General features: G+C 35.2%; 1 protein-coding gene across 2 annotated transcripts in view; it reads right to left on the bottom strand.

Moving 5' to 3' along the window:
- med15 (mediator complex subunit 15) overlaps positions 1 to 25,238 on the bottom strand; it is a 33,299-nt gene that overhangs the window by 1,605 nt on the left and 6,456 nt on the right. The window contains exons 2-13 of one of the 2 annotated variants that reach the window (XM_028825442.2): positions 24,300 to 24,387; positions 23,876 to 23,927; positions 21,234 to 21,254; positions 20,417 to 20,626; positions 18,691 to 18,896; positions 13,853 to 14,194; positions 13,390 to 13,503; positions 7,445 to 7,564; positions 3,523 to 3,659; positions 3,038 to 3,165; positions 2,713 to 2,847; positions 1,696 to 1,759 (exon numbers count right to left, since the gene is read on the bottom strand). In XM_028825442.2, coding sequence (XP_028681275.2) covers positions 1,696 to 1,759; positions 2,713 to 2,847; positions 3,038 to 3,165; positions 3,523 to 3,659; positions 7,445 to 7,564; positions 13,390 to 13,503; positions 13,853 to 14,194; positions 18,691 to 18,896; positions 20,417 to 20,626; positions 21,234 to 21,254; positions 23,876 to 23,927; positions 24,300 to 24,387 — 1,617 coding nt within the window. The remainder of the gene's footprint in view (positions 1 to 1,695; positions 1,760 to 2,712; positions 2,848 to 3,037; positions 3,166 to 3,522; positions 3,660 to 7,444; positions 7,565 to 13,389; positions 13,504 to 13,852; positions 14,195 to 18,690; positions 18,897 to 20,416; positions 20,627 to 21,233; positions 21,255 to 23,875; positions 23,928 to 24,299; positions 24,388 to 25,238) is intronic. The other variant, XM_028825443.2, reaches the window with a different exon arrangement.

The following is a 25,238-nucleotide window of genomic DNA, read 5'->3' as shown; positions in this document are numbered from 1 at the left end:
TTAAAGTCTAATAACTGAGTGGATACATTTGGTAGAGTACATCATCATCCACAGACACATTAAAAATATGACATTGTTTACTACAATACCATTTTATATCTGAAGAGGTTAATTTAGTACTCTTCAGTAAATTAAAGGACTAGTGATAGTTACAAGCATTGGATGCAACAAAGAGAAACAGCAGATAGGAGATACACCTTAGTAGTTGACAGAACACAAGAATATACAAAGAGGACAGGCTAAATTACTGGTTTGAGAGGGATATGGCTGTGGGAATGCAAACCTCTTCACAAAAGCTGATGTAAGATAGAACAGTGTCAGTCAGCTCATGAATGTTTTCACAAGCATTTTTAAAAATATCCCAATGTTGTAACGTTTTAACTGACTCATCATTCCATGAACGAATAATTTCTTTACTGGTTTAGCTAATTTTAGCCTTTATTTACAAGTGGGTATTAACCGTAGCATGATGTGGTCTGAAAAGCCTGGTATGTGTTCTTTACAGTGCAGTAGCAGTGATCAAAAGTCTTCCTGTCTCAGGTGGGGCATTTAACAAGCTGTTTGTATCTGGGAAGCTCGATGGTTAAGTTTGCATTATTAAAGTCACTCATCATGATAATCGGGGAGTTTGCATGACTGTTCTCCAAACTAGTGATGTAAACTGCAAACTGCTGTTGCACTTCATTCATGTTTGCTTCAGGCAGAATTATTGGAGAAAATTCTTGTAGGTGAATAGAATGATTGACAGTTGATAGAAAATAGTTCCAGAATGCTGGAGCTGTGCTTCGATAATATGGAAACGTCAATAAACCAATTGTTATTAATGTTGAAGGAGACTCCACTGCCTTTTGACTTATTACAATCAAGCAGAAACCCTGGCAGTTCAAATGCAGAGCTGGGAACTGATGGATTAAGCCATGTCTCCGAAAAGCAATACTATGAAGAGAGAAAATAATCCTCACTTGTTTTGAGAAGAAGATTAAGTTCATCTGTTTTGTTCCTCAGTGATCTGACATTGGATAAAAGTAGACTGGGAAGGGGCACTCGAAAAGCGTGTCTCCTGAACTGCACAAGTCACCCTGCACACCACCCCCCCACCCCCACCCCCTTCTCCTCTTCAGGTGCAAGTTACCTGGATGGGAGTCCAATTCTGTAGTCGAAGGAATCATAAGCGGCAAATCTGTATGCAAGTGTCCTTGATCAGTTGATGATAAATGAAGTCCAATCCCAATAGATAGGAGCTGATCTTGTGTGAAAGTAATCCTCATTGTTGCAAAAGGCAAAGTTAACGGACAAAAACAACAGACACATAAGCAGTGACTAAACCACCGAGGCTGTCCTGTTTGGCATGGAGAAGTTCAATAATGAGATGTTGCCAAAAAAAAAATAAATAAAAAAATAAAAAAAATAAAAAAAAGTGAGGGTGGAAAGGAAGGCAGAATTATCACTGCTAGTGCAGATGAGGTGTATTGTATGGAAGACAGATCATTTTTTTAACCACTTGTGCTTTATGATATAGGACACACAATAGAAGATACAGTTGCAGTTTCTTTTTTTCAAATATTTGAATAAGCCAAGACTACCTAACATATCTGGATAAATCTAGTCTTCTCTGATTGCATGTCAGTAAAGAAAATGCCTGGTTTTGCTCAATATCCCATCAGGAATGTTTCTGTAGTGAAGAAAACTACCTACCGTTTGGATGGATCTGTGAGGATATCAAGCAAGCTTTTCATCTTACTCAGATCTTTCTTCCTTTCTATAATCAAACAAGACAAATATTACAACAAAAGTAATGCAACAAAATTTTTTGTTTACATTTTTCTTTAATATCTGAGTAAACCAGAAGACTGTTAAAGCACATCTACTAAGTTACTTAGTAACTAGAATTAAGTTTATAAGTTTATATACCCCACTTCACTGTGCAATGCCATTAAGATGTGCTTCACAATTCCAAATGGAATACAGATCAAATATGATTCAATTAGGTAAAATATTATTCAAAACATAATTATAAGAGGAAAAAAAAATCTTTCAAAAATATACAAGAGCATCACAAAAGAAATGTCCGTCCCCATAATTATAGAGTCCTTCAGGATCCACTAAATCCAAACTTGTGATCCTTTAACTATACCCAGAATAGCTGGATAATAGCTGACCAATTTTGCAGTGAGAATCTTTTAGTAGCAGTGCCTTTGTTACTCTCTGTGGCATAAATTAATTCATTTATTTGAAGGCACATCTCACATCTTCAAAATGTGCAGGTTATGTTATGGTGATCTGTGCTTGGATTTGGATGTGTGTTTATGTGTCATTCAAGGATGACTCCTGCATTGTCCCAGATGCTGAACTGAAATGTATCAGGTGAAGAAAATGACATTGTTAATAACAATGTATTTTCTACCAATTAAGAAAATAAAAATGCTGAAATCAAACCAACCTAAAAAAAAAAAAAATCATTAATTGCACAATTGTCCAAAACAGAATAAATTAATAGGTGAGATGCCTCTTCTGTACCTAAAAAGTATACAGGCTGGATCAAATGTAAACATAAATTAGAATATAAGCACATTCTTGTTGCTTATCTAGTATGCAAACAGATACCCTGGGGGGTTTCAGAAAGTTAAACAGTTTTTGCCCAGACAAATAGGTACAATTATTGAGAGAAATGGAGAGAGAATACTTTGTAAAAATTCAAAATCAGCTTCTCACCTTCATTTTTATCAATTTTGTTGATCATCCTCCTTAATGGCTCAATATACTTTGACAGCTGCTTTAGCTTTTCTAAATACAGCTGCTCCTCTGTTTGGGATGAGCCAGCTGGACTCATTACTGAAGTTGGATTAACTGTGGAGGAAAGTATGCAAATCAATCCCAATTACTGCCATATCAAAAATAAGCCAAATGTTACTATTAGGTAATTGGTCGATTAACATATTGTATTGAGCCAAAGGAAAAAATGCAGATCACTTGTTTCAAGCTTCTCTAGCAGCTTTTGGTTGACCACAAAAATTAGAAATTTTAAAGTTTTTTGTACCTGGTGTGTTTAGCGGACCAGGGGAAGGTACACTAAAATTCTGAGGGGTACGTGCTGTCGCAGGACTTTGGGAAGGTTGTGGTGATGGACTTGGGAGGAATCCACTAGGGGATGGAGCTGGGCCAGAGCTAAGAAAACAAAAATATATTATATGAACTATATATGAATATATGAACAATATATGAACTATATCAAAAATGTATTATATGAACTATATAGGAATATATGAACTATTTCTTTCATATGACAATAAAAATTGTCATGTAGCACAAAAACAGCTGCACAATGCACTTACACATAAAGTACATATTTTATATGTTCAGTGTTCATGAGCATACCAGAACAGACAAAATAATTCACAGTACTGTTTAGTTCATTGTAATTACTTTTTACTTTACAAATTTTGCACTCCAAAGGGCAAATACAGAGTGACCTGTGTGACATTAAACCTTCATTAAAAAAGACACTGGTAGTGCACTGTTTACCTAACATTGGAGTTTGGTTGTGAAGTAGGAGGCTGAGGCGATGGCTGAGGCTGAGGAGGAGGTGGCATTGACTGAGGTGTGGCTGTCTGCTGAACTGGAGAAGGGGAGGACATCATTGAAAGGCTGCTCTGACTGACCTACCAAGAAAGCAAAAGGTTGAGCACATCAGGTTCATAATATAGAAAGAAAATGAGAATTCCTATACAATACAGACAAAAAAAAAATGTATGAAACATGGGTAGAACATGACTGTCAACACTATTATTGGCCCTTACAATACTACACTAACTAAAAGCAAATTTTCTTGCCAAGAGTTAACTGTAAACTTAAGATATCCTACATAAATATTCTCCTATCCAATTTTTGGAAAGGCTTTAATTATTTGAAAGGTGTTTTTTCCCTTTCCTCCACGCCCCTCAAATGAATCATCCAAAAATAAAAACTGTTGCTTGTATTGCTCATTATAAATATTTATACTTTAAATGCTATAATAGATCACAAAGCACACTTAAGCACGTCAGAAACACAGTACTACTCTCAATTTTATGGTGTAACCATCATCCAGTCCTCAAAGTCCTACAATTAGATACAATGAATATGTTTTACTATGGCATTTAATTCAGATAACGAACACAAGCCAACATTCAGAAACCATATGTGAAATATACATATGAGAGAGGTACACTTCACCATTTAGTAGCATAGAAAACCACAGCAGTAACTTGAAGGCAATTGTTTTCTGCATGTGATCATCTGTCTCTTCCATTATACTGTATTAGGAATAATTCTGGCACTTTTTTCTATTCAACACTGTTTGACAGCACTTATTTATGCAAAAGCCTAATACAGATCAATTGTCAAAGAGAACAGAGGTGTGGACCACTTAGTTGTAAACCGGAGGATCAAATAATCACCTCTCCATCAATATGCTTGATGACTAATGTGACGGTGCATTGGATTTTCAAATGCTGCATTGTGAGCAATGACTCAACTCTTTCTCCTCTCTGGTCTTATCTGTCTAATGTTTATAGTTCCCGACGTCTTGTGGGCCATTCAGAAATAACTTTACAAACCTTTTCTGGACTGCATTGTCATTTTCTCCTAGTTATGCGTCCAGAAATGCTCAATTTGTCCAGTTTTATTTCCAATGATAGAGTAATCTGTAAAAGTTTCCATATTGGCAGGGAACTATGCATCCCTTTATGAAGCTTTTGGGTTCCAATACAATTTCCCAGGGCATCACAGGTTTTGATTACAGGATGAATTTACAGGAATTGCATACTTAAGAGATGTGGCGAATCAATCAAAACAGCTGCCCATTTATAAATACTGCTGTACTCACTGTACAATGACTGAGTTAACAAACTAATGAACAGCAAAATGCCTTTTAGCTCTAACATTGTGTTAATCAAAAGTGAATGTTCCAGAACAAGAAATGTGCTTTTACATTAAAATAGTAACAGTTCCCAATCACCAAATAAAGTACACATGATCTACAGTATTGAGCTGAATTTACTTTCTTAAATAATATAGTATCAGTAACAGTGTATTCTTTCATATCTTTTTGCAAGTTTATGAGAAGACTCTCAATTGTAGTTAAATTTAGCTAATGTTAGAATTTATAGAGTGCTTGATGACTTTTAGTTATGCCCAAATATGAGAAACCGTAACATTAAAAAAAGAACAGACTTACTTGATCGCAACACTCTATATAAATGGCAACTATGGAAACTGAAGTTGAAGGATTGATCAAAATGTTAGTTAAAAAGAACTCAACTATTAATTGTATCTACACAACCTTTAACCAAATTTTAAAAAATAAATAAATAAATAAACCTGCATTCACCTTTAGACTATAATCTAGGGAGGTTCAAGACAAGACCAAATGGAGACACATGCACGTAGCAAAGTGTACGAAAATGAAGCCAACTTTGTACACTTTGTCACATAGTGAACAGTGTCTTTACCCATTTGTATTTTTATTCCCAAAGAGGCAGGACTGGATTGCATTATCAACAAATAACAACAAAAATACAACTCCCTAAAACATTAAGACTAAAACAGAAATTCCACAATTAAATTTTAAGTTAAAATATTACAAACATGATTCTTGTAAAAAGCAATATGGGATACACAATATATCCCAGGGTGCTTGACACAATAAACTATTCTCTGATTAGTCATCCACACAAGTAACCATCTTTTTTAAAGTTGCTGATGCTACAGTGGTAAGGTGTACTATTTAAAAAGCTCCTACAGGGATTAGAATGTATACAATATTTGTAGCACTACAGGGGGCACAAAAATGAATGTTTAAATTTGCATCTATATAAACTAAACACAAAAGACTTGGATTCATTTAAGAGGTGATCATTTTTAATAGGTTTATGGAACAACCTAATAAAATTACAACTGAAATCATAAGAAAAGCATTTGGGACTACAGGCTACTATGTTAAACAGGTAACAAAGAGACACAATACTAATGACAAATACAACATGGCACATAGTGATTATTAGTCATTTAAAAATGCTTTAGCGGAGAATGGCAGCTTAAGCCCAGAGTTTACTGGTTAATGTGCACATGTTGTTGGTGGTAAAGTACAGCCAAGTTTTTTCACAATAAATGGCAACTACATCTCTTTGAAGCAGATATGGGTATTGGCCATAGAAATTGATCAATTTTCAGGTTGGCCTTTAATTACAGTGTAGCCCTACGTTTTGTTTTTTTTTTGCTAAGTCTGAAAGGGATGACCAGACAATGTGTACAAAATCGAACATTACACACCCTTTCAGAACTGAAATTTAAGCTCCTTAAAATGACCAATATTGTTGTTCTGAAAGAGGCTACCTTCCCAAATGTCATTCATAATTTGATCCATGACTACTGAAACATTCCCTCATCTGAGAAACAAACTATCTTATGTTAGATTTTCACAGTACTTTATTTAATATTATAATTATTTCCATCATGTCATTAGAAAGCTTTGCAAATATTCCTCTTTAATTTTCAAAATTAGGATTTGAAATTTGAAACAGATGTGCATTCTACAAATGTCTAATAATGCAAGAATACCTCTAAGAAACACAAGCAAGCTTTAAGTGATGATAAAACTGACTGAAGGCTCAGGTGTTTAGTATCAACACTATGAACAATCCTTGTTAAATCTTCAACTGAAAAAAATTATATATATAATATATAAAAATAAAACTGTCCTTAACTTACATTTATGCCATTGCCAGGGGTGAGTCACCAAGTATATTAGGCCAGGCAAGCATAATGCCAGTCCACATAACAGATGTTTTAACCTAGTGCACACACTACCTGAAATCATTATGTGAAACACACACATTTGCTGAAATATATTCAAGTTTGTTCAAATTTATTTCATGTAATACAAGGAATTATTTTACATAATTATTTGAAAAAGGAACTATTTCAATCAAGGAGACAACTAACTGTTGTTGACATCAGTTTCTTATAAGAACTAAACTCACAGTAATTAACAACTGCCAAACTGTAAAGAAAGCTGGTAACATGTAATATACAAGCGTAGCTAGTGCAAAATAAAATGGAAGGAAGAAAGTATGCAGTAATTTCACAACCTTCCAGCAAAATGACTGTAAATATAACTCATTTTGTGTCTAATATATCTATTTTTTAGTTTCAGATTTGATATTTTAAAACTGCATTGCTATATAACGAAAACAAAAATATTCAAAATGGCAATTTACTTCTACCATTGTTTAATGCTTAGGATATTCTTTTCAAAGACAAAAGCTTCAGAGAAAAAGCACATGTCCCCTACTCACAAGATAGCAAGATGAAAGGCAGACAGCTCATAGCAGGTAGAATCACACATGCTTGGAACAAAAGCATACCTACGGAAACTCTATTTTTCACTCAATCTGTTTTTAAATACCTGTGGCATATGCTGTCCTCCCAAAGGAGTGGTGTTTGAAGGCATTGGAGGAGCTGCGGTTGCGCGAGGTAACCTTGGTTGTATTTGCATCCCACCTCGGACCATAGTAGTGGACATCATCTTAGAGGACAGAGGGACAACAGACATGTAATAGCAAAACAAGAAAGGCAGTGCATTGGCAGGAATGGAAGAAAGCACATGCATGCACTGAAATCCTGTATCACAAACAGAGAATGTATGTATGTCAAAACAGAATTAGGCTGAAAAAATTCCTAATGAGTGAATGGGAGAAAGGGAATTTTTAACAAAAAAAAGAAATAGTAATATATTATAATATATATCTCTATCTATCTATCTATCTATCTATCTTATCAATCACACACGCACACACACTCCAAAGCATTTCTTTTCCTTCAAAGAAACGCCTTGTCAGGTATCAGACATCCATAGGATTGGTAAGGTCTTAAAAACATTAATGCAAAGGCCAAATATTTTTCAGCAACCAGACCTCTACTAACAAAGTATTCAAAAATACTAAGTGCTAGCAGTGAAATCAGGATTCCAACAAAAATTACTATTGTTTGTATATTTTGAATACTTTGTTGAATTTACATTTTAAAAATGGGTGTCATAAAAAAAAAAAAAAAAAAACTTGTGCAAACAGATGACATTATGGATTATTAAAAAAAAAAACTACTAAAATTAATTTTAAAGTAGAATTAGTATCTGTTGATGAGTTAAACTATTATAGACTTTTGTAAACAAACTACCTTATGATATCAAGAAGTTACTTCTAGAAGTATGCTATACAGTGGAGCAAAAAAGTATTTAGTCAGCCACCAATTGTGCAAGTTCTCCCACTTAAAAAGATGAGAGAGGCCTGTAATTTTCATCATAGGTATACCTCAGCTATGAGAGACAAAATGAGAAAAAAAATCCAGAAAATCACATTGTCTGATTTTTAAAGAATTTATTTGCAAATTATGGTGGAAAATAAGTATTTGGTAACCTACAAACAAGCAAGATTTCTGGCTCTCACAGACCTGTAACTTCTTCTGTAAGAGGCTCCTCTGTCCTCCACTCGTTACCTGTATTAATGGCACCCGTTTGAACTCGTTATCAATATAAAAGACACCTGTCCACAACCTCAAACAGTCACACTCCAAACTCCACTATGGCCAAGACCAAAGAGCTGTCAAAGGACACCAGAAACAAAATTGTAGACCTGCACCAGGCTGGGAAGACTGAATCTGCAATAGGTAAGCAGCTTGGTGTGAAGAAATCAACTGTGGGAGCAATTATTAGAAAATGGAAGACATACAAGACCACTGATAATCTCCCTCGATCTGGGGCTCCACGCAAGATCTCACCCCGTGGGGTCATAATGATCATAAGAACAGTGAGCAAAAATCCCAGAACCACACGGGGGGACCTAGTGAATGACCTGCAGAGAGCTGGGACCAAAGTAACAAAGGCTACCATGGGTAACGCACTACGCTGCCAGGGACTCAAATCCTGCAGTGCCAGACGTGTCCCCCTGCTTAAGCCAGTACATGTGCAGGCCAGTCTGAAGTTTGCTAGAGAGCATTTGGATGATCCACAAGAGAATGTCATATGGTCAGATGAAACCAAAATAGAACTTTTTGGTAAAAACTCTACTCGTCGTGTTTGGAGGAGAAAGAATGCTGAGTTGCATCCAAAGAACACCATACCTACTGTAAAGCATGAGGGTGGAATCATGATGCTTTGGGGCTGTTTTTCTGCAAAGGGACCAGGACGATTGATCCGTGTAAAGGAAAGAATGAATGGGGCCATGTATCATCAGATTTTGAGTGAAAACCTCCTTCCATCAGCAAGGGCATTGAAGATGAAACATGGCTGGGTCTTTCAGCATGACAATGATCCCAAACACACCACCTGGGTAACGAAGGAGTGGCTTCGTAAGAAACATTTCAAGGTCCTGCAGTGGCCTAGCCAGTCTCCAGATCTCAACCCCATACAAAATCTTTGGAGGGAGTTGAAAGTCTGTGTTGCCCAGCGACAGCCCCAAAACATCACTGCTCTACAGGAGATCTGCATGAAGGAATAGGCCAAAGTACCAGCAACAGTGTGTGAAAACCTTGTGAAGACTTACAGAAAACATTTGACCTCTGTCATTGCCAACAAAGGGTATATAACAAAGTATTGAGATGAACTTTTGTTATTGACCAAATACTTATTTTCCACCATAATTTTCAAATAAATTCTTCAAAAAATCAGACAATGTGATTTTCTGGATTTTTTTTCTCATTTTGTCTCTCATAGTTAAGGTATACCTATGATGAAAATTACAGGCCTCTCTCATCTTTTTAAGTGGGAGAACTTGCACAATTGGTGGATGACTAAATACTTTTTTGCCCCACTGTATATAATTGAAAATAAGTTCACACACAAATTGATCATATAATGCAAAACAAGTAATAATGAAACTAAAATGCAAGAAACTCAGCAATTTTATTAGTTTATATTAGAACAATGCATTGCAAATCATGTGCCTTAAAAGCAGCATTATAACATATAAGCAAGCATGCAAAAGCAACATCAGGCAATATTAAACACACACACACACTTTTTTTATATATATACATATATATAAAAAGAAAAAAAAACATTCCCATGAAACATAAAAGCGTGCCATGAAGCATGGTGGGGAAAACTGCAATGGTCCCATCAAACAAAAGGGATTTACAAAATCCAGAAACTATTAATGGTCACCAGGTGGTATGTTATTAACCCCTCTATCTAAAACGAAGAATGAAAAGTTCCAACTGTGACAGACCTCTACTGTAATTGCATCATTTAATAGCATCCTCAACACCAAGAATGAACTATACACAGTTTTTTTTTTTTTTTTTTTTTTTTTTTTAATTACTGCTGTTCAACCTCAGCACCAATCTCTCTATGCATTTACCTTAAGATGCTTGGGGGATTTTAAGCCTGAAAATTAAAGAAATCATGTTTGGGTTTATACACGTAGAAGAAAAATATTCTAAAGTAAAAAAAAAATTCAATATTTCAAACTACTTACTCACTAGATATTTTATTTCTGTACAGCTATTAGAAAAGGCACAGACTATCCACAAGTCTAACCAAAACCGGATACTAAACAGGTTGCACGGAGGGTGGATTTTATCCATCAGATTCTATTCCCTCTAAAATACATGGCTAAAAACAACAAGACTTGAGTGAACTTTATGATGCAACTATAAATGTGAATAGTATACAATGTACAGTACATATTTTACCTCAGTACTTTGTTTAAGAACCATATATATCAAAGTCTTTTGTACTGTAATATACAGTACTGTATTTTATGCAAAACCCTTAAAAATTGTATGATGATTATCTGTAATGCTGTATAAATCAACTGTAAGACAACCTGTAAACATACCACCCAATAATTTTTAAAAGAATTGAACAAAAAATTTTAAATTCATTTTACATGAAAGAAGAAAACCATTAGCTTTCATTAGTACTTTCTAGGTTTGCCTTTCTTACAGTATGTATAATACACATCAATATTCCAATTTTAGGATATATTCAACCATTACCTAAAAAAAAAAAGTCCTAAAAGGAAAATATATACAATTCTTGTATAAAAATTCAACTATATGGTTTTACTGTTAATAAAAAATTTCTACAGGGTGAGTGGATATACAATTATTAATTGGAAAAAAAGTTGTCCAATGATTTTAGTGGCATATACTTACACGTGATTGTAATATTAGCTGTACGTGTATACAGAACTTAACAGGTGGAGTACTTCTCAATAACAACACTATTTAAATAAAGAAATTCACTTAGAACATTGCTCTAAACCTTAGCACCATACAGATGAGCATTAATGAAAAGTAAAATTAAGAAGTATGCGCTGATGTTAAAATAAGTAAATGGGTTGACTTAAATAAACTCATGGCTACACTTACTCAACCACAGTCTATTAATAGGCCCAATTATCCTAAGTTAGGGCTGTAGGGGGCCACAGCCTCTCTCGGTATTACTGGGTTCAAGGCAACAGCCAACCCTGGACGACATGTCAGTACACAGCAGGATACAAACATAGATTCTCACTTACGGACCAACTATAGAGTTACTAACTAACTTAACATTGGATGTGGTACAAATCTCAAATATTGGTTCCAGAAGCACAATGTTACACTACAGCTCAAGCTCAGGTTCCCTCCATGCAATCATATTAAAGCAGACAACCTTGTAACTAAAGTTTCATAATCCAGCATTTTAAAGCTGTTGAAATTTTTATATTCACATATATTTACGCATTTTCTGCACTGCTATTTCAAGTATCTGCTATTCTATGTTAAACACCCAACCCCAGTTGTATGGGCGGGGTTCACACATTTCTACAGAAGGCTTCCTTCCTATACTCTGGTTTTCCTTCAACATTCAAAAACCATGTACAAGACAGATTAAATGGAGAATACAAGATGACCCTGTATGAGTGTCAGTTTGAGTAGGCCCTGCAAAGTACTGGCACTCTGAGCAACTTTACTGTCTGGTTCCAAAATACTCCAAAATGATTCTCCAGCCTACTATTACACCCAAATGGACTAAGCAAGTGTCTTCCATCCTAGTAGCTACTACCATTTATTAATCACTTATTTTTTTTTTTTTTTTTTTTTTTTTTTTAAAAAGAGGCCAGTTTCCACTGGGTTTAAATTAACATTTAATTTATAGTGACACATGTTGGAAATTCTATTTGTAAAAACAGCCATTGTTTGGCTGTCCTTTTGAAAGGTGCTTGTCTCATCAGTTTTCAATGCAAAACCTTAAAGATGGTTAAACCTCTTCTCTTCCAATCTGTCCAAATAAACAACCTCCCGTATGCAGTGTTCTTTGAACATCACCACCTTTACCAGCTGACATCAAGTCACATATTTAGCCACACTGAGTAGGAAGAAATTACATTTCATTTATCAATCAACTGCTATCAATCTGACCTGTAAATAAGCAGCATATTCCACTTTTAATCAAAATCTTTATGTAGTTTTTTTTTCAGCTACAAGACACAGAGGCATTCATTTTCCAATAAATTCTACTCATGTTTTATTTCCACTATAGATTTTTAACTCATTTGTTTAAATTTGGCACCTTAATTGTTTAAAAGTACTAAATATAAGCTAAAAACCAAAAGAAAAACGTCTGGTTCAGTATCAATTTTTTTGTGGAAAACACATAGCAAGAAACATATCAAATATACTCATGAAAAAAGGCACAAAGACAACTTTCGACTTTCAGAAGTTAAGAAACATACTGTGGTGCTTTATACTAATCTCCTAATTTTCTTCAACCAAATACCTGCACCCACCAATATTTTAAGGGTTTTTGGCATCTCCTCTAAATAAACTTATATAAAACACAACCAATACTAGACCAATATAAACAACTATTAATAAAACAAAATATTAAGAAGACATAAATAAAAAAATACACTTTTTTAAAGTCTCACAAATCACATTTTATCTACAAATTAACAATCACTAATTTAGTGAGTCATAAATGTTTCCAAGACATAATAATGTAGGTCATACCAGTCTTATCTGTTCCGTCCTATTCTTGTTTATTAGATTAGGAAATAAGCTTTTAGTAAATTTTATATGCACATGCCAAGGGTTCTCAAACGTTTACCTTTTTAGGGATAGGGTCTGGAAAAGAGAACTTTTCTACACCATATACTTGCACTGGAATGTAAAGTTAATTTTGAAAATAATCTCTGATCTCATTTCGCCTTTCATGCCATCCTATTGGTCAGAGCTACTATATGACAACACATCAAAGTGCCACCAAAAATCCCACTACCATGCCAGTTAATATCATGCTTTTTGTTTTTTTTTTTTTTTACTAAACAGGCTGTGCCACCTGCTAAATTGTGTTTTAGTACTCCTTACCTGTCCAGGGGGCCCTGCTACAAGCTGGGCCTGGTGTTGTACTTGCTGTTGGACTTGATGTTGTACTTGCTGCTGGGCCTGATGCTGTGCCTGCTGTTGCTGGGCTAACTGAAGCTGAACAGAAAGCCATACAAATTAAGCAAAAAATGAAGAATTCATTAAACAATGTTAGTTGTTTTCTGCCACAATTAACATTTGAAAGTACACATGGCAAGAGATTTTAAAGCAAATCTCTGATCATCTATCCATTTTTATTCAATGAAAGCAGATGGAAATCACAGTACCAATGTTCAAACAGTACACACACAATAACAGACATAAATTTAAAAATCCAAACTCTTTCCTACATTCAAAAATGTTTACATATTTAAATATACATAATATACTATTTACCCAGGGTCAGACAAAAATACATTTGTTAGTGTTAAGAAATGCTTCTCTGTAATGTTAACAAACATTTTACCTGTATTGCTTGGTACTTTAATTGCTGCTGTTGATTTAAGGAGTTCATGGAGACTTGTTGACCTGCCATTTGCCCTGCTAAAGACTGTGGAACCATATTTTGTGCCTGGGACTGTGGTGGCATCTGAGCTTGCTGGGGCTGGGGTGCCTGCTGCTGTTTCTGGGCCAGCTGTTGCATCTGCTGCTGTATGGTTTGAGTTTGAGACTGGTGCTGTGTCTGCTGCATTGCTTGTGCCTGAGCCTGTGCTGCCTGCTGATGCTGCTGGAGCTGCTGCTGCATTTGTACCATCTGCTGCAGTTGCTGCTGTTGTTGTTGCTGCTGCTGCAATCTTGATGGAATCATCTAAACATAAGCAAAAAATCATCTGCTACAAAGAGAACAGCAATTCAAGATACACAACAAAACAAATTCTCAGTACTGACTTTCCATTTAAATTGATACGAGTTTCTTTTAGATAGTTATCCCTTGATTAACGCGATTAATTAATCCATTGATATTGCCGCGTTATGTAAACCACTCTAATTAAATATAAAAACTAATGGGAAAAAATATAATTGATCCATCATTTAAAATATGAATACCCATATGGAAAAAATACTAGTATTTGTGTGTATAAAATAAAAGTCAAAATGCCAACAAAATCTTTATTAATCAAAATTAACATGTTTTAGAAAAGAATTTATGGAGGGTCGTTTGGATTGTTTGTTCTTTCTTCTTGCTCTCATGGATCCATCTGTAACAAGCAATTTGACTTTCTAAGTTGTGGCAGACGAGCGCACTTCTGCCAACATCAGGATCCATTTCAGTAATTTGAGGTTTAAGGGTTTCAAATGTAGAGAACATTGCATCAAATTGTTTCAATGTTAAGAGATCTTCCATTTCAATTATAATCGGAGTTCTATTATGCAATGATTGCATGCTTGCAGTCTTGGATGTCAATTTTTCTTAGTCGCAGTAGGTATATGCCTTTACTAAAATTGTCCGGATAGTCGATTCATTGAGGCCGAGTTCCCTGCCAATGTTTGCTTTTGTTTCGTCACCATTGTAATTTTTAATTATCTCAAGCTTCACATCTAAAGCTTCACATCTAAAGTAATAAGCTTTCTTCTCTTCTTTTCACTTTCCAATGAGGACTCACGCTTTTGCTTGTTCATGTTTGGAAAGGGCAACGGTTTACAAGAAAGGATAAAAAAAGTGAACAACTGGCGAAAATATGCAACGAAAATGTCCACTCTCTATGGTGACTGTTGGCAACTGAATTGGTGACTCATGACTCCGTGAGAGTTCGAATTCCCATTATGGCCGCTGAGCTGGGCTTAGGGGGGACGGTGACACCTGCATGTTCAGTCGCAACCTCTCGTTTCCACTTTTGCAAAATTTTTAAAAAATCTGCTAATCAAATTTATAGCCGCGGTATTCAAGAGGCTTTCACATTCAAAATAAGAGCGTTATTCAAAACCCGCACTTAATAAAACCATGTTAAACAAGGGATACCTTTACAGATTCACTAAGGATTCTTAATTGAAATCATCACACAAGGAGAAAAAACATTGCCCAATTAATTGAAAAATCCAGTTTGATTATTTTTTTGAGTATAACCAAGTGGACAATTAAACATCAATGATTCATTCAAAACACATTTAAAAATACTGTATTGGATTTCAAAAATTTGGTATTTCTTCTTTCTTGATTTTTATCTCACAGCAGTATTTAGATTTCAATGTTGGTTTTATAGAATAATTTAGAAATTATTTTAGCCCTGTTAGAAGTGTCTCTTTGTTTCACCAATCACAAATTATTTTTGTTAAATTACTAAGATTAAGTTGGAAGGACAATTGCCATGCAAACTGCAATACAGGTGCTCAATCTTCATACTGTATAAAGGAAAGGTGTTTTTGCTATAATCCTGTGAATTTGAGCACGAAAAGCTATAAAGAATCCTGCAAAACATCGGACGGTGTAGAAGATGCTGCTTTTGTTGTTTCGTTACAAAAATTAAAACACCTTGCACTATGCAAATGAAAATTAACTTAAATTTTAATGCGTAACTACAACTCTGATGGCAACAAAAAATAAATCTATGTCCAACTTTGAAATGTCACTGCACTAATATGTTGGATCAATATTAAATTTTTTTATTTGGTACCGATACCAGCTTTTGAAACTCAGTACCAATACAAAAATTATAGTGAAACAAAGGACAACTTGAAATTTTTGCTTTTGAAAAGAAATACAATGGAAATATCTTTCCTGACACCTTCTGAATCAATTGAAGTTAAAACAAAACAGTTTCAGATGTCTATGTAGCATTCATTTCTATGTACAGAGTTTCCTTATAACTTCTGAGAATATGTTTTAGCCAGCCCCTTTGCCAGCTTTATATATTTTGACAGGAAAGCTAGGGGTACCTATTATGCTCTCTGACAGTCTGGATCATCACAGTTTACAGTGGAGTGCAGAAGCAAACTTTCCACAGAGGAACAACTTGAGGCAGAAATACAGAGAAAGTGTTTGGCAAATTTTGCTTGGATGGAGATGTGTGATTTGTGGTTTTTCCACAACACAAACAGATTTTCTGAGGAAACATTCTCTCCCATGCCCTTGTTAAATCCTGGGTAAGTCCATCAGCAGATGTTTTATGTGTCTCCAAGCCTGCCTGTCAGCTCTTTGCCTTATCAAAGATCACTTCCCACAAACCCAACCCCCGGATACAACTCTTGACAGAAGGTTACTCAAATCCCACTTTTGTTTTTTGGCTCTTTACTGACTTTCAAGTTTTCCTTCTTTATGAGTGTGTTCTAACTGCAGAGATATGTCATCTGTATTAGCTTTATGCACAATTTTTTCCTTCACCTCCTTTTCCATTATTACAATTTCTGTGCCAAGTGGAGTATGTAACTCTCCATCTCATCTTCAAATCATTCCTGATCTCTGCTTTCAAGCAGTACAAGTACAGAGTCTTTTGCACTGTCCAGTAATGAAGACAAAATGTTCCACACCAATGGAATAACAGAACACAGTGTGGTCTCCTTTTCTCCACTTCAGTCACGAATAAAGCTCCTACTCCTCACTAATCCCGGGCCATCTTTTAATGTTTCCAGTATGGTGATGTCTCTATCACTCAGCATCAAGTGCCACTTATTCCTGTTATCAAGAAAAGCTGCAAAGAGAGCTTGCTACTGTTCAAAGAAGCAGGCACCAGATCATAGTTTGAACCCTACCAGGTGGGTTTGTCATAAATTAGCTTTTGGTATGGCAGGTGTAGGAGCTTCAACCTTTCCTTTAAAAGACTTGTCATTTTGTGTGACCAGAAAGTACATGTTGTCTCCTTAAGCCAAAGACAGACAAGTAGACACACAATGTAGTCCCTGTGGCTTTCTTTACTGTAAATGCTTTATTTGTGAATGCTTAAATGCTTCAACATTAGTCAATGCATTTCCAGTTGTTATTCCACTCAGTTGCCTGTCTATAACTCTTATGGACACAATTACTTTTCAAAAAAGGCTACATAAAGCAATTTCAGTCACGTTTTCATGCAGTGCCCTTACCAACTGAACCCTACGGTTAACACTACAGCTAAGGTTCTTACAAACAAATTTGAGAAAGTGTTTCATTCTGTTATTTCACAAGACAAAAATGGGCTTATTAAAACCTAACAGAACAATTACCACTACAGGCCTATGCAATTTTCTGGGGGGGAATTATTCGTACAGCTGACTGTACAATCTTCTTTTTAAAATTTCAATTATTAGACAATATACAGTGATCCCTCGCTATATCGCGCTTCGCCTTTCGCGGCTTCACTCCATCGCGGATTTTATATGTAAGCATATTTAAATATATATCGCGGATTTTTCGCTGCTTCGCGGGTTTCTGCGGACAATGGGTCTTTTAATTTCTGGTACATGCTTCCTCAGTTGGTTTTCCAGTTGATTTCATACAAGGGACGCTATTGGCAGATGGCTGAGAAGCTACCCAACTTACTTTCTTTCTCTCTCTCTCTCTCTCTTGCGCTGACGTAGGGGGGTGTGAGCAGGGGGGCTGTGTGCAGCTGCTTCCTGAAGGACATGCTGCACGGTGCTTCGCATACTTAAAAGCTCAAAGGGCACGTATTGATTTTTGACTTTGTGTTTCTGTGGCTCTCTCTCTCTCTCTTCCTGCTCCTAACAGAGGGGGTGTGAGCTGCCGCCTTCAACAGCTTTGTACCGGCGGTGCTTCGCATACTTAAAAGCCAAAAAGCCCTATTGATTTTTTTTTTTGACTGCTTGCTTTGCACTCCTTTGAAAAGGAAGATATGTTTGCATTCTTTTAATTGTGAGACAGAACTGTCATCTCTGTCTTGTCATGGAGCACAGTTTAAACTTTTGAAAAAGAGACAAATGTTTGTTTGCAGTGTTTGAATAACGTTCCTGTCTCTCTACAACCTCCTGTGTTTCTGCGCAAATCTGTGACCCAAGCATGACATTCTAAAAATAAACATATGGTTTCTACTTCGCGGATTTTCCTATTTCGCGGGTGGCTCTGGAACGCAACCCCCGCGATGGAGGAGGGATTACTGTACCACAAAGCTTATAGTGAAAAAAAGACTAATTTATTTTTTTTATTTTTATATTATTTTGGTGATTAAAGAGAATGTAAAAAATATTTGAGAGAAACCCTGTTGAAAATGGGACAAGGAACCAAGTCAGTTGATGTTAGCAATTGAAAAGTATAGAAAAAAATAAGCTGACAATGTCGTTTAGGTGTCAAATTACAAATAAAGCTCTAATAAACTGAAAAAAATTACTAAACAGGAGAAAGGGTTAAATAACTAACAAAAAAAATCTGGATCATAATACCTGAGACTGTGTGTTATTTTGAATCTGTATCATCTTCATTTGGTGTTGCTGTTGTAATTGCTGCTGTTGGACAGCTGCTTGCTGGGCCTGAAACTGCTGCTGAGTTTGGAATTGCTGCTGCTGCTGCTGTTGCTGCTGTAATGCAGCTTGTTGTTGTTGAAACTGTTGGTGATGCTGCTGTTGAGCCATTTGCATTTGAAGCTGAGCTGCAACAAGATAGAAAAAGAAAAAAAAAATTACGAAAGCATTCACACAATATATTTCAATAAATAATTTAGTATATATTCCACAAAATGAAATAAAATCAACATGACTAAACCTGACTAATTTACATATTTTTTTCTAAATCTCACCTAATATACTTTAATGTTATCAAAAAAAAAAAAAAAAAAAAAAGTTACAGGCATTGTGATTTATGAAGAATTTGTCAACATACTGATCTCACTAACACAAACAAACTTTTAGAATATTCTACTATTTCCCACAAATGGCACCATTCTTTTCAATTTCATCCTACAGCACAGCAAAGAGGTGGCTGCCTGGTTCAAATGAGATTCAAGACTGAAAGCTTTAGAGTGGATGGACAGAGCAACAGTGGACAGAGCAACAGTGTCGGTATATGCTGATGCCAAAAATAATATTTCTCTGAGGTGATTAAGAAAGGCTGTGCTCCAAAATTATCAAAAAGATTCCTCAACCTATGTTTGATTTCTATAGTGCTTAATGACAAAATACAGACTTACTGAGACTGACCTCTTCAATCAAATTTTTGGTTTATACAGAATCACATCATAGTCACAGTGAAATTAAATACTTGTTACAGATGCATTTCTTTACTCTGTTGAAATTTTCTACTTATTTACCAAATTAAAGTCAATGAAAACAAAGCTAACTGAAAAACCGACAATTTTACATCACTAATGTTCTTCCCCAAACAAATGAACTAGTCACTGATGAACAATGTCCTGTGAAGCTTGCTCCCGATTGTGCCAGGATATGAGGATTCAGTGCTTTTTATTTATATATATATATATATATATATATATATATATATATATATATATATATATATATATATATATATATATATATAAAAGACATCTGGTGATTTACATAAATCATAGCATTCATCAGTATGAGACAGCAGAGGAAGCATAAATATAAGGCCCTGTGGATACCACAGTCTCAAACTGACAGGTTAATTTTGCTCGTATAATCAGGTTACTGACATCAAAATGAAGTGCTTAATATGTCAGGATTATTGCTTTCTGGCAATATAAAAGATTAATATTTTCACATCAGCATTTCAAGAATAGCATGAATGGGTAAAGATAATCTTAAAGGGGTTTAGGGAATGATGTGTGTTAATGATGTGTTATAAGCTCAACTACAAAAGAACAGCAGAGAATTTACTTTATTGCTGGATACTGGGTGAAAATATTCCCACACTATTGATCCCCCCAACCACTTCTTCTCTCTGTATTTAATTCAATATCATCTCTGTATAAAATTTGACTGGTAGTGGTGCTCCCCAAAAATGACACCAACATCAATGCCTGCATAATTATCAACTGATAAATCAGCTTAACCTGAAATTCAAATGAAAATGAAGGACTGGCCTTTTTTAAGTAATAATCATTTTATCAATCGTCATCAAGTGTAATTTTCCAAACTTAGAAAATAATTGCATTAGTTCATCAGTAGTATATTATTGTAAAATTCTTACTCTGTTGATTTGGATTAGCTACCCCTTGCATGCCATGAGGTGCCATTCCTGATGCTCCTGGCTGTGGCTGTCCAGGTAAAATCTGTTGGTTTATCTGCCCAAGTCCAGCCATACCAGACATTGGTGCACCTTGAGGGCGTACAGCCATTCCCATTCCAGCAGCACCACCTGGAGGACCTCCAGTCAATGTCTGCAAGGCATTCATTGGATCTGGATGATCAAGGAATTTACAAAAAAGTCAAAAAAAATGAGTCAGGACATCACTGGAGGGAAGAGAGTGTTCCAAATTAAACAAAAACACAATTTTTTTTTTTTTTAAACTATAAACCACACCTAAAAACTATACAATTTGATGTGCCCCATTACTTACATTTGGGGTATGTGCTTTTTAACCTAACTGCTCTAGGGAGGGGATGAATCTTTAGTTTCTTTTGTATTGCTAAATTTAATAAAACATACATAGGAATGGGCCTGAAATTCTTATCAAGGACTTTGCGTTTTGCTTGTAAGAGTATACCATTTCAGTAACTTAATATTAGGGATAGGTTTATCATACCCAAAGACAGTCAATTTTGCTCTGGATTTTTGGTTTATATCTAAACTTTCTGCCAAATGGGACGCAAAATGTTCATGTGAGTGATGCTTGCAGAACCCTATTTTTTAATTAAATATTTAAATATTCATTGCATTCATGAGAGCATACTCTGTAGCATTTTCATCTATACCTCGAAAATCTCCACCAAATAAACTGGTGGTACAACTACACCATGAACTAAACCCTGACAAACATATGCAAAGAAAGTACAAATAAACTTACCAGGGCCTTGAGATTTTTTGTCTGAAAGAAAGAGGAGAAACAATTTAACATGTTAGATAAAGAGAACTTATAAACATATAAAACATAATTTACTGGTCACGATAAGAGTCTGAAATATTCAATATGAAACAAGCAGTACTATTTTGAACCCTAACTCTGGTAGTCAAAGAATGTTACAATTACATCATATGAACAATGTGATTACTAACTGCTAGTGCCACACTACAGCTACAACGTAAATGCAAAAATACAAGGTGGAGGGCACTTTTCCCTCAATGTGGAAGTCCTCAATAAACACTCCTTTCCTTAAAGCAAGAACCAAGCCTCAACATGATTGAATAAAGCATATTAGTTTACACTTCAGAAAGAATCACACACACATTCTTCTTACTGTATACTGATTTTAATGTCAATTATTCTGCATAATTGAGACTTTTCCGATTGTAAGCACAATATAAATCTGCTATACCACATTTCATATTAATGTTTTTTTCCCTGTTATGACAACAGACCAAATTTGAGGTGAATGCTAATGTTCTAATAATAGAGCAGTGGTTTCCATCAGGCAACCAAGAAAAACATTTTTACCCAGTGTTTCCAGGGGCCAACAAGACGTACCTTAGCAAAAACAAGTGAAGACCACAGATCACTCAATACTTCCCTAGGGTTCTTAATGACTTGATTAAAAATTGTATGCCTGTTTTTTGAGACATTTGAAAGAATAACCCCTTTCTGACAGACAGGCTATGTTGTTCCAAACGTTATCCAACCTTTTTCAAACCAAAAGAATTTATTTAATTTTTTAATACTGCTTTTAACAATTTTCTTTAAACATGGCTCATTGTTACAAACGAGATTTGGTCACATTTTTTCTAGGATGCACTGCATACATTAAATCAGGCCTCACTGTTTAATCAAAGTTTGGACCTTAGCTGTTGCATTAACTAAATTGAGCTCACTACAAAACTTATGTACTTTAACCCATTCCCCCAATATGCTGCAATTGTGCTAAATAAGACACTGAGTTGCATTATTTAATTTGTGTGTTTTTATTGTAGGATCCTTCAGATGAGATGTAGCTTTTAAATGAAGTGTGTATTTAAACATAACTTTGACAGGCAAGGTGCCTTTTCGATGGAAGTTGTCAGCTTCATAATGGCCCATAAGAAGAATGACAATTTGTTTTTTTCAAAAGAGAGACAATTCTGCGATGCATGCAAATATGATGGAACACTAGGAGATTCAAGCTGACCATAACAGCCAGTGTGTTGTTCTTCCATGCAGTCTCCTGGGGAAGCAACCTGAGCTCAAAAGAAGCATGATGCCTGAACAAACCTATTAGGAAAGTCCCCTGAATAACAGGGCAAACCCACTGGACACACTGGAAACTGTTGTGAAAAAGAGAATGGTGGCAAAAATGGTTGCCATCATGAAAAATCCCCTCCATGAGGATAGGCCACTGTGTGGTAAGAAGTGCCTCTGGGAGTCTTTTCTTCTCACTGCTATCAGACAATTTAAGACTTCCTTCCAAATTTACTCATTAAGTTCACATTGAAATATCTGCACAACATAAACTTTTATTTATTACATTTATAGATTGATTTGAATGATAGACTCACAGGAAAAAGATAGACAATTTCCTTGTTTATTTTTTGTTCTGCTGCTGCATGCATTTGAATTTCCCCATAGGATTAATAAAGTTTAATCTAAATATATATAAAAGCAAATACTAAAAAGAGTGTGTCTATGTATCGGTTTAGGCTCAGATAAACTAATCGGTGTGTATATGTTTGTAAGAAGAATTTGAATATAAGAGAGTGGTTTGAGAGTACCTGACAAAACAAAGCTTTTGATATGAGAGAGAAGACAATAATGTTTTTACTATGAGATACAGAAGTTGTCAAAGCCATGTGACAGATACTGTTTTGAAGATGCAACTAAACATCATGATGTCGGGAGATGGAAGTACAGGGTCACTTATAAAATGAGTGCTAAAGTGTTAAAAGTAGAATATGTACAATGGTGTGTAATTTTAAAGTGCAATCTTAATTGGATTAAACAAAAAAAAAAGGACTAAATTTGCATAGACATCTCTCTTGGTTTTACTGATGCAAAGCTTGCTGTATGGACATTGAACTGATTGTTCAGGTTGCATATTTTATTCTCTGTACAACAACATTAGTTTAAACTGAAATGAAGTTTTGTTATCTCACTACAATTGAAAATAGCTGTGGAAATTTGGAGCCTTTTCCGGCACTACCAGGCATAGATTTGTGTTCAGAATTGCAAATGAACCTAACTTGAACATATCTGGGATGTGGGAAGAAAAACAGTACCTGCAGAAAGACAAACACACACACAAACACAGGAAGAGTACAGGAACACTGGCATGCTGAACTCATGAGGATTCAACACTAGAAAAGTGTGCCAAAATTCCACTGAAATTGTATAAAGTTTTATATATTAGAAAAGGAATAATTTACTACACTACCACAGTAGTTCAAGCCCATTCACACAAGGTGAATAAAAGTATACAAAAATATCATTGTAACTTTACAGAATTCAAGAGCAAAGGAAGCACTGGATTATATATGTATTCCACTAAAGTAAAATCATGTATTTAATTCCTAGTAAATACTTACGAATGTCTCTAAAGTGCAGGATTAGCCTAGCCACCAAGGATAAGTAATCATCCTGTGTCAGAGGGGGGAAAAAAAAATAAAAAAATTAATGAGACTCATTTTCCTGCAATATCAGAATCCTGATCAAAATTATACGTTTTTAATTTAAAGAAAGAAATTTCTTCTAGATACAAAAAAAAAAATAGAAGTAGTTTTCCTCAACAGTGGTTATCATTTTAGCATAAGCAATTTGGTCACAGCCAAAACCAATAAAACACAACTTAAATTTGTCTTAGTGTTCCTTTAATTTGGAAAACTGCAATCAGCGAATGCTCATTATACAAGGAAATTTGCATTAGTCTACAAAATAAGCAAACAAATACACATTTACTGTAAAATTTAATGAATCACTAATAATGTTATAATATCAAAAATTACATCTTACCCTTGTTTTAGCTTTCATGAAGATATGATTTTCCATATCAGTGCTGGATTTAGTATGTGCTGTTCCAGCCTTTCGCATTGCTTCTTCTCTATAATCAAAAGTTGAAAACAGGTTCAATAAAAGTTTAAAATTTATTGATATTTGAAAAAAAAAAAATTATGATTCCTAAAAAGGTGGCTGTTATTTCCCTCACTATGAGTCTTGTATAAATTGAAAAACACAAAAACCAACTGAAAAGAACATAAGCTGGGGCAAAAAAAAGATTAAAAAAAACTAATTACAAACTGAAATAAAGAACATAAAATTTTTAAACCAGCCTCTTAGCTCACAGTAAAAGGATGCAATATTAGACATAAATAAACAAAAGACCTGTGTGTGTATGGAGCAGTTTGCTCTGCTCAAGCTCAACCACAGCCACTAGATGGCGCATGCATGCACTGTTAACATTTTTTCAGCACTTGAAGGCACCTCACTTCTCACTACGGTAGACCTATGTGCAGCAAATGCAGTCGCTGTGCTACAACAACGTTGTGCTAATGACACAGATAAACAGACACAATGTTGAAATGAAGCAAACGCTGTAGCTCAGTCACGTTCAAGTGAAACACTTCAGCAACGGAAAGGCTTGAAGTTTTCACTAAAAACAGTCTATCTGGAAGCATTTTCGTGAGACAAACATTAATAAGACTCATATGCCAGCGATATGCCAAAGATATGATATCACCAGTAATCTATGAAGTGTTTAGTAAACTGTGGTCTAAGAGGTTCTTCTATAGATCTCACAGAAAAAGCTACTCAGTACACAAAGTACAACACAGCTATATGAATCATTTTAATTGGTAAGAGGGGGGAAATGTTTCAACATCTCTGAAATAATTGTTGTTATGTTGCATACAGCAAGGGCAGTTAAACAGAAAATGTGGCACTTTAATTTTTTAC

This window comes from Erpetoichthys calabaricus, chromosome 18, assembly GCF_900747795.2.
Source record: "Erpetoichthys calabaricus chromosome 18, fErpCal1.3, whole genome shotgun sequence".
Classification (NCBI taxonomy): Eukaryota; Metazoa; Chordata; class Cladistia; order Polypteriformes; family Polypteridae; genus Erpetoichthys; species Erpetoichthys calabaricus.
This window is presented reverse-complemented; position numbering and strand designations above follow the sequence as displayed.